The sequence below is a fragment of the Salvelinus alpinus genome, chromosome 34, assembly GCF_045679555.1.
Source record: "Salvelinus alpinus chromosome 34, SLU_Salpinus.1, whole genome shotgun sequence".
NCBI classification, from domain to species: Eukaryota; Metazoa; Chordata; class Actinopteri; order Salmoniformes; family Salmonidae; genus Salvelinus; species Salvelinus alpinus.
The window spans coordinates 4,310,808-4,329,561 of NC_092119.1; the positions used below are offsets into that span (position 1 = coordinate 4,310,808).

General features: G+C 48.6%; 1 protein-coding gene across 1 annotated transcript in view; it reads left to right on the plus strand.

Moving 5' to 3' along the window:
• Window positions 1-355: 355 nt before the first annotated feature.
• Window positions 356-18,754, plus strand: part of LOC139563748 (angiopoietin-related protein 7) — a 51,359-nt gene continuing 32,960 nt past the window's right edge. Inside the window, exons 1-2 of the mRNA XM_071382657.1 lie at window positions 356-487; window positions 6,402-7,252. Coding sequence (XP_071238758.1) covers window positions 6,710-7,252 — 543 coding nt within the window. The 5' untranslated portion in view covers window positions 356-487; window positions 6,402-6,709. The remainder of the gene's footprint in view (window positions 488-6,401; window positions 7,253-18,754) is intronic.

Genomic DNA, 18,754 nt, shown 5'->3' on the forward strand with positions numbered 1-18,754 from the left:
CCTAACGCTATCGTTCCACGTTTTAGGAAACAGCAGGTGATGCTGTTGCTCAGTGTTCATTTAGGTGAATGTTCAAGAACAGAGCACAACTTTCAGAGGCCACCTGAAACACCCTGCTTTGGCTTAGAAACTGCCTGTATGCATAAGGAAAGATATGAGTATGTATGTGTGTATGTGTGATTGAGTGTGTGTACAGTACATTACAGTAAGGTAGCTGTGACGTTGTGTAGTCTCATGTCTCTGTGTTGAATCCTATTACAGAGGATTGTGGGGGATAAGATGTCTGCTCAGGACTCTGACACACTGTCGCTTTCCTCTAGAAGACAGAGAGAGAAGCACACACAACACCTCACACACACAGAGAGAGAGAAGCACACACACACACCTCACACACACAGAGAGACTCACACAACAAAAAAAAAAACATTTCCAACACTCACTCATCCTGCTGCTTTTCCAATAAGGAGTTGTCGCCGTCCACAGAAAGGTAGGAAGCATTTTTTAAATCTATCTATCGAGAGAGAGAGAGTGAGAGTGTGTGTGTGAGAGTGATTATAGAGCGAGAGGGAGAGAGACGGCGAGAGAGGATTTAAGACTAATGGCAACAACAACAAAAAAGGGCTCTTTATGATAATCGCTGTTTACTGCTGGTTGCTGTGTGAGTGTTGTGTAACAAACGCACACTACTGACCATGGCCACACCCACAAAACAATGGTTAGTTCTATGGATATCGATAGCCAGCACTTGTCTCTTTTCTAAGCTGTTCAGGTCCGGTGCTGACTCAGGTATGCTAACTAATCCACACCTGAACTGTAGATACTGTAAATCACTCAGAGACACTTGAAGCAGCTGTCAGTGTTAAGAATGATTAGAGTGTTTATGGACACAGGACACTAGTTAAACAAGTTCTATAATCTAAATTAATCTAGCAGGCCACATCCAGAGAGTGAGAGAGGGAGAGTGAGAGAGAGAGATAGAGATAGAAAGGGAGAGAGGAAGATATACAGTGGCTTGCGAAAGTATTCACCCTCCTTGGCATTTTTCTTATGTTGTTGCTTTACAACCTGGAATTAAAATAGATTTTTGGGGAGTTTGTATCATTTGATTTACACAACATGCCTACCACTTTGAAGATGCAAAATATTTTATTTTGTGAAACAAACAAGAAGTAAGACAAAAAAAACATTAGTTGAGCATGCATAACTATTCACCCCCCCAAAGTCAATAACCTGTAGAGACACCTTTTGCAGCAATTACAGCTGCAAGTCTCTTGGGGTATGTCTCTATAAGCTTGGCACATCTAGCCACTGGGATTTTTGCCCATTCTTCAAGGCAAAACTGCTCCAGCTCCTTCAAGTTGGATGGGTTCCGCAGGTGTACAGCAATCTTTAAGTCATACCACAGATTCTCAATCGGATTGAGGTCTGGGCTTTGACTTGGCTATTCCAAGACATTTAAATGTTTCCCCTTAAACCACTCAAGTGTGGCTTTAGCAGTATGCTTAGGGTCATTGTCCTGCTGGAAGGTGAATCTCCGTCCCAGTCTCAAATCTCTGGGAAACTGAAACAGGTTCCCCTCAAGAATGTCCCTGTATTTAGCACCATCCATCATTCCTCCAATTCTGACCAGTTTCCCAGTCCCTGCAGATGAAAAACCTCCCCACAGCATGATGCTGCCACCACCATGCTTCACTGTGGGGATGGTGTTCATGGGGTGATGAGAGGTGCTGGGTTTACGCCAGACATAGCATTTTCCTTGATGGCCAAAAAGCTACATTTTAGTCTCATCTGACCAGAGTACCTTCTTCCATATGTTTGGGGAGTCTCCCACATGCCTTTTGGCGAACACAAAATGTGTTTGCTTGTTTTTTCTTTAATAAGCAATGGCTTTTTTTCTGGACACTCTTCCGTAAAGCCCAGCTCTGTGGAGTGTACGGCTTAAAGTGGTCCTATGGACAGATACTCCAATCTCCGCTGTGGAGCTTTGCAGCTCCTTCAGGGTTATCTTTGGTCTGTTTGTTGCCTCTCTGATTAATGCCCACCTTGCCTGGTCTGTGAGTTTTGGTGGGCGGCCCTCTCTTAGCAGGTTTGTTGTGGTGCCATATTCTTTCCATTTCTGAATAATGGATTTAATGGTGCTCCGTGGGATGTTCAAAGTTTTTAATGTTTTTTTATAACCCAACCCTGATCTGTATTTCTCCACAACATTGTCCCTGACCTGTTTGGAGAGCTCCTTGGTGTTCGTAGTGCCGCTTGCTTGATGGTGTTGCAGACTCTGGGGCCTTTCAGAACAGGTGTATATATACTGAGATCACGTGACACTTAGATTGCACACAGGTGGACTTTATTTAACAAATTATGTGACTTCTGAAGGTAATTGGATGCACCAGATCTTATTTAGGGGCTTCATAGCAAAGGGGGTGAATACATTTGCAAACACCACTTTTCCGTTTTTTTTTTTTTTTTGAATTTTCTGTAACAAGTAATGTTTTTCATTTCACTTCACCACTTTTGACTATTTTGTGTATGTCCATTACATGAAATCCAAATAAAAATCTATTTAAATGACAGGTTGTAATGCAACAAAATAGGAAAAACGCCAGGGGGGTGAATACTTGTGTGTTAAGTCACAGACAATTTACTCTACATGACCAAAAGTATGAGGACACTGCTCGTCGAACATCTCATTCCAAAATCATGGTCATTAATATGGAGTTGGTCCCCCTTTGCTGCTATAACAGCCTCAACTCTTCTGGGAAGTCATTAATATGGATTTGGTCCCCCCTTTGCTGCTATAACAGCTTCCACTCTTCTGGGAAGGCTTTTCACTAGATGTTGGAACATTGCTGTGGGGACTTGCTTCCATTCAGCCACAAGATCATTAGTGAGGTCAGGCACTGATGTTGGGCGATTTGGCCTGGCTCGCAGTCGGCATTCCAATTCGTCCCAAAGGTGTTCGATGGGGTTGAGGTCAGGGCTCTGTGCAGGCCAGTCAAGTTCTCCCACACCGATCTCAACAAACCATTTCTGTATGGACCTCGCTTTGTGCAAGGGGTTAATGTCATGCTGAAAGAGGAAAGGGCCTTCCCCGAAGTTGGAAGTACAGAATTGTCTAGAATGTCTTATGCCGTAGTGTTAAGAGTTCCCTTTACTGGAAGTACCATGAAAAACAGCCCCATTCCATTATTCCTCCTCCAAACTTTACAGTTGGCACTATGCATTCGGGCAGGTAGCGTTCTCCTGGCATTCGCCAAACTCAGGTTCGTCCGTCTGACTGCGAGATGGTGAAGCTTGATTCATCAACCCAGAGAACGCATCTCAACTGCTCCAGAGTCCAATGGCGGCGAGCTTTACCCCACTCCAGCCGACGCTTGGCATTGCGCATGGTGATCTTAGACTTGTGTGCGGCTGCTCGGTCATGGAAACCCATTTCATGAAGCTCCCGAATAACGTATATTGTGCTGACGTTGCTTCCAGAGGCAGCTGGCAACTCGGTAGTGAGTGTTGCAACCGAGGACCGATAATCTTTACGCGCTATGCACTTCAGCACTCTGCGGTTCTGTTCTGTGAGCTTGTGTGGTCTACCACTTTACGGCTGAGCTGTTGTTGCTCCTAGACGTTTCCACTTCACAATAACAGCACTTACACTTGACCGGTGGCGGGTCTAGCAGAGCAGAAATATGACAAACTGACTTGTTGGAAAAGTGGCATCCTATGACGGTGCCACTTTGAAAGTCACTGAGCTCTTCAGTATCGGCCATTCTACTGACAATGTTTGTCTATGGAGATTGCATGGCTGGGTGCTCGATTTTTTTTTTACACCTGTCAGCAACAGGTGTGGCTGAAAGAGCCAAATCCACTAATTTGAAAGGGTGTCCACATACTTTTGTATATACAGTGCATCTTATGACAGCCTATCTAGGGGTTATATATATATAATATATAAGCAATAAGATATATACTGTACATTGAGAGGCTGAGTGTACTGTAGGCCATTTCAGGATACAGAGGGTTAATCCTTAGGAGGTCACATGATCTGTAGAAACGGTGAAGGAATACCAATGGGATACAGAGGGTTAATCCTTAGTCAGGAGCTCATCTTAACCACCAATTATGGTCGACCGCATTACACCTATGGAGATGCAGGTCTAAGGAGGTCACGTGATCTGTAGAAACGGTGAAGGAATACCAATGGGATACAGAGGGTTAAACCTTAGTCAGGAGCTCATCTTAACCACCAATTATGGTCTCTGAAAGGTCTAGAGAGGTCGCAGGAGCGATTAGGTTTGCTGTGGTCCGACCGCATTATACCTATGGAGATGCAGGTCTAAGGAGGTCACGTGATCTGTAGAAACGGTGAAGGAATACCAATGGGATACAGAGAGAGAGGAAGTGAGATGGAGAGAAGGAATTGACAGGAGAGGAAACGGAAAGAGGGGCTGAGATGAAAGGAGAAGGAGAAAGAAAGATAGAGAAGAGGAGGAGGAAAGAGAGATAGACGGAAAGAAAGGAAATTAAAGAAGGAGAAGACGGAGAAAGAGGAGAGAGAGAGGGGGGAGAATACATAGAGACAGAGAGAGGGGGGGGAGAGATACAGAGAGACAGAGAGAGAGAGAGAGAGAGGGGGGAGAATACAGAGAGACAGAGAGAGAGGGGGGGGAGAATACAGAGAGAGAGAGAGAGAGAGAGAGAGAGGGAGGGGGGAGAATACAGAGAGAGAGAGAGAGAGAGAGAGGGGGGAGAATACAGAGAGAGAGACAGAGAGAGAGAGGGGGGAGAATACAGAGAAAGAGGAGAGAGAGAGGGGGGAGAATACATAGAGACAGAGAGGAGAGAGAGAGGGGGGAGAATACAGAGAGACAGAGAGAGAGAGGGGGGAGTATACAGAGAGAGAGAGGGGGGAGAGTAATGCTGAATAAAGGGTAGGTCCAGGAAGTAGTTGTATATAGGCTGTGGGGTCGTAACCTGCTGATCTGCCTAGTGGTGAGTCCATAATGGGATTCCCTTCTCAGTGAGGAAGCTTCCGGTGACACACATATACAGTGCATTCGGAAAGTATTCAGACCCCTTGACTTTTTCACATTTCGTGGAATAAATCGTTTGAGCTCAGGTGTACCTGTTTCCATTGGTCATCCTTGAGATGTTTCTACAACTTGATTGGAGTCCACCTGCGGTAAATTAAATTGATTGGACATGATTTGGAAAGGCACACACCTGTCTATATAAGGTCCCACATTTGACAGTGCATGTCAGAGCAAAAACGAAGCCATAAGGTCGAAGGAATTGTCTGAGACAGGTCTGAGACAGGATTGTGTTGAAGGACAGATCTGGGGAAGGGTACCAAAACATTTCTGCAAATTGAAGGCCCCAAGAAAAACAGTTGCCTCCATCACTCTTAAATGGGAGAAGTTTGGAAGCACCAAGACTCTTCCTAGTGCTGGCCAACAGCTGGTCACTCTGACAGAGCTCTAGAGTTCCTCTGTGGAGATGGGAGAACCTTCCAGAAGGACAACCATCTCTGCAGCACTCCACCAATCAGGCCTTTATGGTAGAGTGGCCAGACGGAAGCCACTCCTCAGTAAAAGGCACATGACAGCCCGCTTGGAGTTTGACAAAAGGCACCTAAAGGACTCCCAGACCATGAGAAACAAGATTCTCTGGTCTAATGAAACCGAGATTGAACTTGGCCTAAATGCCAAGCGTCACGTCTGGAGGAAACCTGGCACCATTCCTGAAGCACGTTGGTGGCAGCATGTTTTTAAGCGGCAGGGACTGGGAGACTAGTCCGGATCGAGGGAAAGATGAACGGAGCAAAGTACAGAGAGATCCTTGATAAAAACCTGCTCCAGAGCACTCAGGACCTCAGACTGGGGCGAAGGTTAACCTTCCAACAGGACAACGACCCTAAGCACTCTGTGGACAGGAGATAAGGGGAGGATGGGCTGTGGACAGGAGATAGGGGGAGGATGGGCTGTGGACAGGAGATAGGGGGAGGATGGGCTGTGGACAGGAGAGAGGGGGAGGATGGGCTGTGGACAGGAGAGAGGGGGAGGATGGGCTGTGGACAGGAGAGAAGGGGAGGATGGGCTGTGGACAGGAGATAGGGGGAGGATGGGCTGTGGACAGGAGATAAGGGGAGGATGGGCTGTGGACAGGAGAGAGGGGGAGGATGGGCTGTGGACAGGAGAGAGGGGGAGGATGGGCTGTGGACAGGAGAGTGGAGGAGGATGGGCTGTGGACAGGAGAGAGGGGGAGGATGGGCTGTGGACAGGAGAGGCTGGTTTCATGTTCTTCTCAACTTAAATGAATGTATGTTGTTCTCTGCAGTTTGTGTGTGTATATCCTCAGTCAGAATGTGTGTTTAACTGTGTGTGTTTGTGTGTGTGTGTGTGTGTCCTCAGTGAGGCCAATGAGGATGCTGTCATGAGGAGAGGAGGGTGTCCAGGGAATGGAGGCAGTTTCTCTCCCTGTCCCACTGCACTCCAAGAAGTCTGTCTCCCTGCTGGTCTCTCTGTCTGCAGGGAATAAGATCCAAGCACAGCTGGACTGCATGGGACCACAGCTAGCCTGGATGGCTCTGGGTGCAACTGGACCTGGCCTGAGAGAAGACCTAGTCTAAGTTGGTCTAATTTGGAGCCAAGTTTAGGTGTAGCCCCCGTGCTGGAGCTGGTCTGAGAGGGTCTTCCTGGACCTGGTTTGGAGAGTCAGGATGAGACCACCTCTCCTGCTGACTGCTGCCTTACTGGCCCTATGGACCGTTGCCCTGGTGACTGGAGACTACACAGATACACACCAAGACAGAGCTGATGACAGCAACACAGATGGACACAGAGACACCCAATCAGTCTCAGGTATAGACATGCCTCCAAAAGACTTCCTTCCAGGAACACAGACAGATTCCCACGGGGACACACAGACAGACACATATGATCAACATCCGGACACAAACTCAAACTCCCATCCGGACGTACACGAACACCCAGACAGCCATCGTATCAGCAGTGGTCTGATGCAGTGTGGGGAGTACAGTAACGAGGTGTTGCCAAACGGTCAGTGTCGAGTCACAGCCACGCTGCCTCAGCTCCAACACCAGCGCTGCCCGGACATGTTCCGCTGCACTGATGAAGTGTCCTATTGGCTGCAGGAGAACCAGGAGAGGAAGCAGCAGTTGCAGGACCTCCAGGAGACCATCTCACAGCTACAAGAGGAACTCCGTAGTCACAGGCACCGAATCAAGGTCCTGGAGCTACAGGTCAGTCACAGCCACATGAAACGCATCAAGAGTCCTGGAGCTACAGGTCAGTCACAGCCACATGAAACGCATCAAGAGTCCTGGAGCTACAGGTCAGTCACAGCCACATGAAACGCATCAAGAGTCCTGGAGCTACAGGTCAGTCACAGCCACATGAAACGCATCAAGAGTCCTGGAGCTACAGGTCAGTCACAGCCACATGAAACGCATCAAGAGTCCTGGAGCTACAGGTCAGTCACAGCCACATGAAACGCATCAAGAGTCCTGGAGCTACAGGTCAGTCACAGCCACATGAAACGCATCAAGAGTCCTGGAGCTACAGGTCAGTTACCACCTCATTAAACACATCAAGGCCCTGGAGCTACAGGTCAGTTACCACCACATGAAACACATCAAGGCCCTGGAGCTACAGGTCAGTCACCACCACATGAAACACATCAAGGTCCTGGAGCTACAGGTCAGTCACCGCCACATGAAACACATCAAGGTCCTGGAGCTACAGGTCAGTCACCACCACATTAAACACATCAATGTCCTGGAGCTACAGGTCAGTCACCGCCACATGAAACACATCAAGGTCCTGGAGCTACAGGTCAGTCACCACCACATGAAACACATCAAGGTCCTGGAGCTACAGGTCAGTCACCACCACATGAAACGCATCAAGAGTCCTGGAGCTACAGGTCAGTCACCGCCACATTAAACACATCAAGGTCCTGGATCTACAGGTCAGTCACCACCACATTAAATACATCAATGTCCTGGAGCTACAGGTCAGTCACCACCACATTAAACACATCAAGGTCCTGGAGCTACAGGTCAGTCACCACCACATTAAACACATCAATGTCCTGGAGCTACAGGTCAGTCACCACCACATTAAACACATCAAGAGTCCTGGAGCTACAGGTCAGTCACCACCACATGAAACACATCAAGGTCCTGGAGCTACAGGTCAGTTACCACCACATGAAACACATCAATGTCCTGGAGCTACAGGTCAGTCACCGCCACATTAAACACATCAATGTCCTGGAACTACAGGTCAGTCACCACCACATGAAACACATCAAGGTCCTGGAGCTACAGGTCAGTCACAGTTAGAACTATAACTGGAACTGGAACTGTAATTCAGAGTTCTACAACTACAGGGGAGTCAGAGTTCTAGAATTACAGGGGAGTCAGAGTTCTAGAACTACAGGGGAGTCAGAGTTCTAGAACTACAGGGGAGTCAGAGTTCTAGAACTACAGGGGAGTCAGAGTTCTAGAACTACAGGGGAGTCAGAGTTCTAGAACTACAGGGGAGTCAGAGTTCTAGAACTACAGGGGAGTCAGAGTTCTAGAACTACAGGGGAGTCAGAGTTCTAGAACTACAGGGGAGTCAGAGTTCTAGAACTACAGGGGAGTCAGAGTTCTAGAACTACAGGGGAGTCAGAGTTCTAGAACTACAGGGGAGTCAGAGTTCTAGAACTACAGGGGAGTCAGAGTTCTAGAACTACAGGGGAGTCAGAGTTCTAGAACTACAGGGGAGTCAGAGTTCTAGAACTACAGGGGAGTCAGAGTTCTAGAACTACAGGGGAGTCAGAGTTCTAGAACTACAGGGGAGTCAGAGTTCTAGAACTACAGGGGAGTCAGAGTTCTAGAACTACAGGGGAGTCAGTTCTAGGACTGCATACTGTAGGTCTGGAGTACATGCAGTTCTGGATCCCACTGTCCCTACCCCACTGTCCCTACCCCACTGTCCCTACCCCACTGTCCCTAACCCACTGTCCATACCCCACTGTCCCTACCCCACTGTCCATACCCCACTGTCCCTACCCCAGTCCATACCTCACTGTCCCTACCCCACTGTCCATACCCCACTGTCCATACCCCACTGTCCCTACCCCTGTCCCTACCTCACTGTCCCTACCCCACTGTCCCTACCCCCTGTCCCTACCCCACTGTCCCTACCTCACTGTCCCTACCCCACTGTCCCTACCTCACTGTCCCTACCCCACTGTCCCTACCCCACTGTCCCTACCCCACTGTCCCTACCCCACTGTCCCTACCACACTGTCCATACCCCACTGTCCCTACCCCACTGTCCATACCCCACTGTCCCTACCCCACTGTCCCTACCCCACTGTCCCTACCCCACTGTCCATACCCCACTGCCCCTACCCCACTGTCCATACCCCACTGTCCCTACCCCACTGTCCATACCCCACTGTCCCTACCCCACTGTCCATACCCCACTGACCCTACCCCACTGTCCATACCCCACTGTCCCTACCCCACTGTCCATACCCCACTGTCCCTACCCCTGTCCCTACCTCACTGTCCCTACGCCACTGTCCCTACCCCACTGTCCCTACCCCAGTCCATACCTCACTGTCCCTACGCCACTGTCCCTACCCCACTGTCCCTACCCCAGTCCATACCTCACTGTCCCTACGCCACTGTCCCTACCCCACTGTCCCTACCCAGTCCATACCTCACTGTCCCTACCCCACTGTCCTGACCCCACTGTCCCTACCCCAGTCCATACCTCACTGCCCCTACCCCACTGTCCCTACCCCTGTCCCTACCCCACTGTCCCTACCCCACTGTCCCTACCTTCCTGTACCTACCTCCCTTTCCCTTCCCCACTGTCCCTACCCCACCCCCCCTACCCCACTGTCCCTACCTCCCTGTCCCTACTTCCCTGTCCCTACCTCACTGTCCCTACGCCACTGTCCCTACCCCACTGTCCCTACCCCAGTTCCATACCTCACTGCCCCTACCCCACTGTCCCTACCCCACTGTCCCTACCCCACTGTCCCTACCTTCCTGTCCCTACCTCCCTTTCCCTTCCCCACTGTCCCTACCCCACTGTCCCTACTCCACTGTCCCTACCCCACTGTCCCTACCCCACTGTCCGTACCCCACTGTCCCTACCCCACTGTCCCTACCTCCCTATCCCTACCCCACTGTCCCTACCCCAGTCCATACCTCACTGCCCCTACCCCACTGTCCCTACCCCTGTCCCTACCCCACTGTCCCTACCCCACTGTCCCTACCTTCCTGTACCTACCTCCCTTTCCCTTCCCCACTGTCCCTACCCCACCCCCCCTACCCCACTGTCCCTACCTCCCTGTCCCTACCCCTGTCCCTACCTCACTGTCCCTACGCCACTGTCCCTACCCCACTGTCCCTACCCCAGTCCATACCTCACTGCCCCTACCCCACTGTCCCTACCCCACTGTCCCTACCCCTGTCCCTACCCCACTGTCCCTACCCCACTGTCCCTGCCCCTGTCCCTACCCCACTGTCCCTACCCCACTGTCCCTACCCCACTGTCCCTACCCTTGTCCCTACCCCTGTCCATACCCCACTGTCCCTACCTCACTGTCCCTACCCCATTGTCCCTACCCCACTGTCCCTACCCCACTGTCCCTACCCCTGTCACTGCCTTACTTACCCTACCCCACTGTCCCTACCCCACTGCCCCTACCCCACTGTCCCTACCCCACTGTCCCTACCTCACTGTCCCTACCCCACGGTCCCTTCCCAGTCCATACCTCACTGTCCCTACCCCACTGACCCTACCCCTATCCCTCCCCCTGTCCCGACCCCTTTTCCCCGATTCCCCCTTACCTTTCTTTCTCCCCATCCCCCATTCCTAACTATCCTGATATCTTTCTCTCTCTCCCTATTTCTCCAGGTGATAAGTCCTCCTTAACCTTGCATGCTAAAAGGATTAGACAGCATCCTGCCCCAGTCCCACATTCTGCCCCAGTCCCACATGCCCCTCTACCCCTGCCAGAGTGCCCCTCCCTGGGGTTTCACTCCTCCATACTCCCCCTGGCTGTCTTTGGCAACTGGGTTTGGTGCTTACAGGAAGTACAGGCTACATACAGTAAAGCAGGAAGTACAGACTAGAACAGCAGCAGGAAGTACAGGCTACATACAGTACAGCAGGAAGTACAGGCTACATACAGTACAGCAGGAAGTACAGACTAGAACAGCAGCAGGAAGTACAGGCTAGAACAGCAGCAGGAAGTACAGGCTACATACAGTACAGCAGGAAGTACAGGCTACATACAGTACAGCAGGAAGTACAGACTAGAACAGCAGCAGGAAGTACAGGCTACATACAGTAAAGCAGGAAGTACAGGCTACATACATTAGACCTGCAAGAACAGGCTACCTACAGTACAGCAGGAAGTACAAGCTACATACATTACAACAGGAAGTACAGGCTATATATTAGCAGCAGGAAGTACAGGCTACATACAGTACAGCAGGAAGTGCAGGCTACAGCAGCAGGAAGTACAGGCTACATACAGTACAGCAGGAAGTACAGGCTATATAGAGTACAGCAGGGAGTGCAGGCTACAGCAGCAGGAAGTACAGGTTACAGAAGCAGGAAGTATAGGCTACATACATTTCAGCAGGAAGTACAGGCTACACACAGTACAGGAGGAAGTACATACTACGTACAGTACAGCAGGAAGTTCAGGCTGAATACAGTACAGCAGGAAGTACAGACTACATACAGTAGAGCAGGAAGTACAGGCTACATACAGTACAGCAGGAAGTACATGCTACATACAGTACGGCAGGAAGTAAAGGCTACATACATTACAGCAGGAAGTACAGGCTATATACAGTACATCAGGAAGTACAGGCTACATACAGTAGAGCAGTAAGTACAGGCTACATACAGTACGGCAGGAAGTAAAGGCTACATACATTACAGCAGGAAGTACAGGCTATATACAGTACAGCAGGAAGTACAGGCTACATACAGTAGAGCAGTAAGTACAGGCTACATACAGTACGGCAGGAAGTAAAGGCTACATACATTACAGCAGGAAGTACAGGCTACATACAGTACAGCAGGAAGTACAGGCTACATACAGTACAGCAGGAAGTACAGGCTACATACAGTACAGCAGGAAGTACAGGCTACATACAGTACAGCAGGAAGTACAGGCTACATACAGTAGAGCAGGAAGTACAGGCTACATACATCAGCAGGAAGTACAGGCTACATACATCAGCAGGAAGTACAGGCTACATACATCAGCAGGAAGTACAGGCTACATACAGTACAGCAGGAAGTACAGGCTACATACAGTACAGCAGGAAGTACAGGCTACATACAGTACAGCAGGAAGTACAGGCTACATACAGTACAGCAGGAAGTACAGGCTACATACAGTATGGCAGGAAGTACAGGCTACATACAGTACGGCAGGAAGTACAGGCTACATACAGTACAGCAGGAAGTACAGGCTACATACAGTACGGCAGGAAGTACAGGCTACATACATCAGCAGGAAGTACAGGCTACATACAGTACAGCAGGAAGTACTAGTGGGAAGATCTCCACATTTTTTAGACACCCTCCCCGAGGTGGGGAGCAGCAGGAAGTACAGACTACATACAGTAGAGCAGGAAGTACAGGCTACATACAGTACAGCAGGAAGTACATGCTACATACAGTACGGCAGGAAGTAAAGGCTACATACATTACAGCAGGAAGTACAGGCTATATACAGTACATCAGGAAGTACAGGCTACATACAGTAGAGCAGTAAGTACAGGCTACATACAGTACGGCAGGAAGTAAAGGCTACATACATTACAGCAGGAAGTACAGGCTATATACAGTACAGCAGGAAGTACAGGCTACATACAGTAGAGCAGTAAGTACAGGCTACATACAGTACGGCAGGAACTAAAGGCTACATACATTACAGCAGGAAGTACAGGCTACATACAGTACAGCAGGAAGTACAGGCTACATACAGTACAGCAGGAAGTACAGGCTACATACAGTACAGCAGGAAGTACAGGCTACATACAGTACAGCAGGAAGTACAGGCTACATACAGTAGAGCAGGAAGTACAGGCTACATACATCAGCAGGAAGTACAGGCTACATACATCAGCAGGAAGTACAGGCTACATACATCAGCAGGAAGTACAGGCTACATACAGTACAGCAGGAAGTACAGGCTACATACAGTACAGCAGGAAGTACAGGCTACATACAGTACAGCAGGAAGTACAGGCTACATACAGTACAGCAGGAAGTACAGGCTACATACAGTATGGCAGGAAGTACAGGCTACATACAGTACGGCAGGAAGTACAGGCTACATACAGTACAGCAGGAAGTACAGGCTACATACAGTACGGCAGGAAGTACAGGCTACATACATCAGCAGGAAGTACAGGCTACATACAGTACAGCAGGAAGTACTAGTGGGAAGATCTCCACATTTTTTAGACACCCTCCCCGAGGTGGAACGGACTGTATCTATCCCTAGGACAAGCCAGAGCTTAGTTCTTACAGGGCTGTGGGTACTAGGGCCAAAGACAATCATCTCTTTCTCTCTCTCTCCTTCCCTCGCTCTCTCTCTACCCTCTCTGTCTCCTCTCCCTCCCTTTACCCTCTCTCTCTCGCTCTCTGTGTCTCCTTCCCTCTCTCTCCCTCCTCTCGGTCTCTCCTTCCCTCTCTCTCCCTCCTCTCGGTCTCTCCTTCCCTCTCTCTCCCTCTACCCTCTCTCTTTCCTCTCTGTCTCTCCTTCCCTCTCTCTCCCTCCTCTCGGTCTCTCCTTCCCTCCCTCTCCCTCCTCTCGGTCTGTCCTTCCTTCTCTCTCCCTCCTCTCTCTGTCTTTCCTTCCCACTCTCTCTCTCCATTTACCCTCTCTCTCTCGGTGTCTCTCCTTCCCTCTCTCTCCCTCCTCTCGGTCTCTCCTTCCTTCTCTCTCCCTTCTCTCTACGTCTCTCCTTCCCCCTCTCTCGGTCTCTCCTTCCCTCTCTCTTTCTCTACCATCTACGCTCTCTCTCTCCTCTCTCTGTCTCTCCCGTTACCCTCTCTCCTCTCTCGGTCTCTCCTTCCCTCTCTCTCCCTCCTCTCTTGGTCTCTCCCTTCCACTCTCTCCCTTTACCCTCTCTCCCTCCTCTGTCTCTCCTTCCCTCTCTCTCCCTCCTCTCTCTGTCTCTCCTTCCTTCCTTCCCTCTCTCTCCCTCTACCCTCTCTCTGTCTCCCCCTCTACCCTCTCTCTGTCTACCCTCTCTCTCTCCCCTCGCTCTCCCCCTGCCCTTTCTCTCCTCTCTCTGTATTTCCTTCTCTCTCACACCCCCTACCCTCTCTCTCTCCTCTTTCTCAAGATGGCCCCGACAGAGATGGTCGCCTCGCTTCGAGTCCTTAGGAAACTATCCAGTATTTTGTTTTTTATGTATTATTTCTTACATTGTTACCCCTGGAAATCTTAAGTCTTATTACATACAGCCGGGAGGAACTATTGGATATAAGAGCGGCGTCAACTTACCAACATTACAACCAGGAATACGACTTTCCTGAAGCGGATCCTCTGTTTGGACCACCACCCAGGACAATGGATCTAATCCCAGAAGCCGACCCAAGACAACGCAGAAGGGGCAGACGGAGCGGCCTCCTGGTCAGGCTCCGTAGACGTGCATATCGCCCACCGCTCCCGAGTATACTACTCGCCAATGTCCAGACTCTTGACAACAAGGTACACGGAATTCGAGACAGGGTTCCCTTCCAGAGAGACATCAGAGACTGTAGCATTCTCTTTTTCACGGAAACATGGCTCTCTCGGGATATGTTGTCAGAATCGGTTCAGCCACTGGGCTTCTCCATGCATCGCCCCGACAGAGATAAACACCTCTCTGGGAAGAGGAAGGGCTTCATGATTAACGACTCATGGTGTAATCATAACAACATACAGAAACTCAAATCCTTCTGCTCACCCGACCTAGAATTCGCACAAAACTGAAAGCGCGAACCACCGCATTTAACCATGGAAGGGGGTCTGGAAATATGGCTGAATTTAAACGGTGTAGTTTTTCTCTCCGCAAGGCAATCAAACAAGTGAAATTCTGGTACAGGGACAAAGTTGAGTCGCAGTTCAACGACCTCAGACACGAGACGTATGTGGCAGGGTCTACAGGAAACCACGGAGTACAAAACAAAAACACCCACGTCACGCTTCCAGTATCCAAGAAGGCAAAGCCAACTGGACAAAATGACTACCGCACCGTAGCACTCACTTCTCTCATCATGAAGTGTTGTGAGAGACTAGTCAATGATCATATCACCTCCACCTTACCGGCCACCCTAGACCCACTTCAGTTTGCATACCGCCCTAACAGGTCCACAGACGATGCAATTGCCATCACACTGCAAACTATCCTATCTGGACAAGAGGAATACCGATGTAAGAATGCTGTTCATTGACTACAGCTCAGCATTCAACACCATAGTACCCTCCAAGCTCATCATCAAGCTGGAGGCCCTGGGTCTCAACCCCGTCCTGTGTAATTGGGTCCTGGACTTTGACGGGTCGCCCCCAGGTGGTGAAGGTAGGAAACAACATCCCCACCCCGCTGACCCTCAACACTGGGGCCCCACAAGGGTACGTGCTCAGCCCCCTCTTGTACTCCCTGTTCACCCATGACTGCGTGGCCATGCACGCCTCCAACTCAATCATCAAGTTTGCAGATGACACAACAGTAGTGGGCTTGATTACCAACAATGACGAGACAGCCTACCGGGAGGAGGTGAGGGCACTCGGAGTGTGGTGTCAGCAAAATAACCTCACACTCAACGTCAACAAAACAAAGGAGATGATCGTGGACTTCAGGAAACAGCAGCGTGAGCACCCCCCTATCCACATTGAAGGGACAGCAGTGGAGAAAGTGGAAAGTTTTAAGTTCCTCAGCGTACACATCAACGACAAACTGAAATGGTCCACCCACACAGACAGTGTGGTGAAGTAGGCGCAACAGCGCCTCTTCAACCTCAGAAGGCTGAAGAAATTTGGCTTGTCACCCAAAACCCTGACTAACCTTTACAGATCCACAATCGAGAGCATCCTGTATCACAGCTTGGTACGGCAACTGCTCCGCCCTCAACCGCAAGGCTCTCCAGAGGGTAGTGAGGTCTGCACAACGCATCACCAGGGGCAAACTACCTGCCCTCCATGACACCTACAGCACCCGATGTCACAGAAAGGCAAAAAGATCATCAAGGACAACAACCACCCAAGCCACTGCCTGTTCACCCCGCTACCATCCAGAGGGCGAGGTCAGTACAGGTGCGTCAAAGCTGGGACCGAGAGACTGAAAAACAGCTTCTATCTCAAGGCCATCAGACTGCTAAACAGCCATCACTAACTCAGAGAGGCTGCAGTCTACATGGAGACCCAATCACTGGCCACTTTAATAAATGGATCACTCGTCACCTTAAACAATGCCATTTAAAATAATTCCACTTTAATAATGTTTACATATCTTACATTTCTCATATCACATGTATATACTGTATTTTATACCATCTATTGCACCTTGCCTATGCCGCTCGGCCATCGCTCATCCATATATTTATATGTACATATTCTCATTCACTCCTTTTAGATGTGTGTGTATTAGGTAGTTGTTGGGGAACTTGTTAGATGTTAAATACTGCACTGTCTGGAACTAGAAGCACAAGCATTTCGCTACACTTGCATTATCATCTGCTAACCATGTGACCAATAAAATGGGATTTGATTTGATCTCTCTCACTCCCCCTTCCTCTCTCTCCCACTGCTGGTTTGCCTCTAGAGCTAAGCAGAGTTGGTCCTGGAAGTAGTGTTGGAGGGCCAGTAGGGGCAGTAGGGGCATTTCAATGTCCCAGGTCAGTAATGGGGACATTGCCCTGCGTAGGGTGCTGTCTTTTGGATGGGATGTTAAAATGGGTGTCCTGAATCTCTTGTGGTCATTCAAAATCCCATGGCACTTATCGTAAGTGGTTTTAACCCTGCCTTTCTGGCTAAATTCCCAATCTAGCCAACTAATCATCCCCTAATTCCTAATTGGCACTCCTCACCTGTCCACATCATAGCTGATATGTGGTGAGCGTTCTGGCACAAATTGGTTGCCAATTTGAGGGTATTTTCATCCATATCAGGTGAACAGTTTAGAAATTACAGCACTTTTTTGTACATTTTATGGGGAGAAAAAGTATTTGAGAGGGAAGGATAGAATATGCTTCTAAACACTGCTACCATGATTACGGATAGTCCTGTATGAATCATGCATAATGATGAGTGAGAAGACGCACAAATATCATACTTCCCTATAAAAATGCTAACCTCCCCTGTTAATGTAATGGTGAGAGGTTAGCATGTCTTGGGGGTTATGATATAATATGCTAACCTCCCCTGTTATTGTAATGGTGAGAGGTTTAGCATATCTTGAGGGTATGATATAACATGCTAACCTCCCCTGTTATTGTAATGGTGAGAGGTTTAGCATATCTTGAGGGTATGATATAACATGCTAACCTCCCCTGTTATTGTAATGGTGAGAGGTTTAGCATATCTTGGGGGTATGATATAACATGCTAACCTCCCCTGTTATTGTAATGGTGAGAGGTTTAGCATATCTTGAGGGTATGATATAACATGCTAACCTCCCCTGTTATTGTAATGGTGAGAGGTTTAGCATATCTTGAGGGTATGATATAACATGCTAACCTCCCCTGTTATTGTAATGGTGAGAGGTTTAGCATGTCTTGAGGGTATGATATAACATGCTAACCTCCCCTGTTATTGTAATGGTGAGAGGTTTAGCATATCTTGAGGGTACGATATAACATGCTAACCTCCCCTGTTATTGTAATGGTGAGAGGTTTAGCATATCTTGAGGGTATGATATAACATGCTAACCTCCCCTGTTATTGTAATGGTGAGAGGTTTAGCATATCTTGAGGGTATGATATCACATGCTAACCTCCCCTGTTATTGTAATGGTGAGAGGTTTAGCATATCTTGAGGGTATGATATAACATGCTAACCTCCCCTGTTATTGTAATGGTGAGAGGTTTAGCATGTCTTGAGGGTATGATATAACATGCTAACCTCCCCTGTTATTGTAATGGTGAGAGGTTTAGCATATCTTGAGGGTACGATATAACATGCTAACCTCCCCTGTTATTGTAATGGTGAGAGGTTTAGCATATCTTGAGGGTATGATATAACATGCTAACCTCCCCTGTTATTGTAATGGTGAGAGGTTTAGCATATCTTGAGGGTATGATATCACATGCTAACCTCCCCTGTTATTGTAATGGTGAGAGGTTTAGCATATCTTGAGGGTATGATATAACATGCTATCCTGGTAGCATCCACATTCATGTAGAAGTGTTTAGAAACATATTATATTCTTATTTACAATAAAAGCGACTCCAAGATGACACAATACATTATTTACCATTCATTTCTATTGGGCACCAAATAATCTGAAACACAACCTAATTATAAACAGCAAATGCATCCAACAAATTTGAAGAGTCGCAAGTTTGATGTAGTCATTGCGTGCTATATATACAGTACCAGTCAACAGTTTGAACACACCTATTCATTCAAGGGGTTTTCTAATTTTTTAAAACTATTTTCTACATTGTAGAATAATATTGAAGACATCAAAACTATGAAATAACACATATGGAATCAT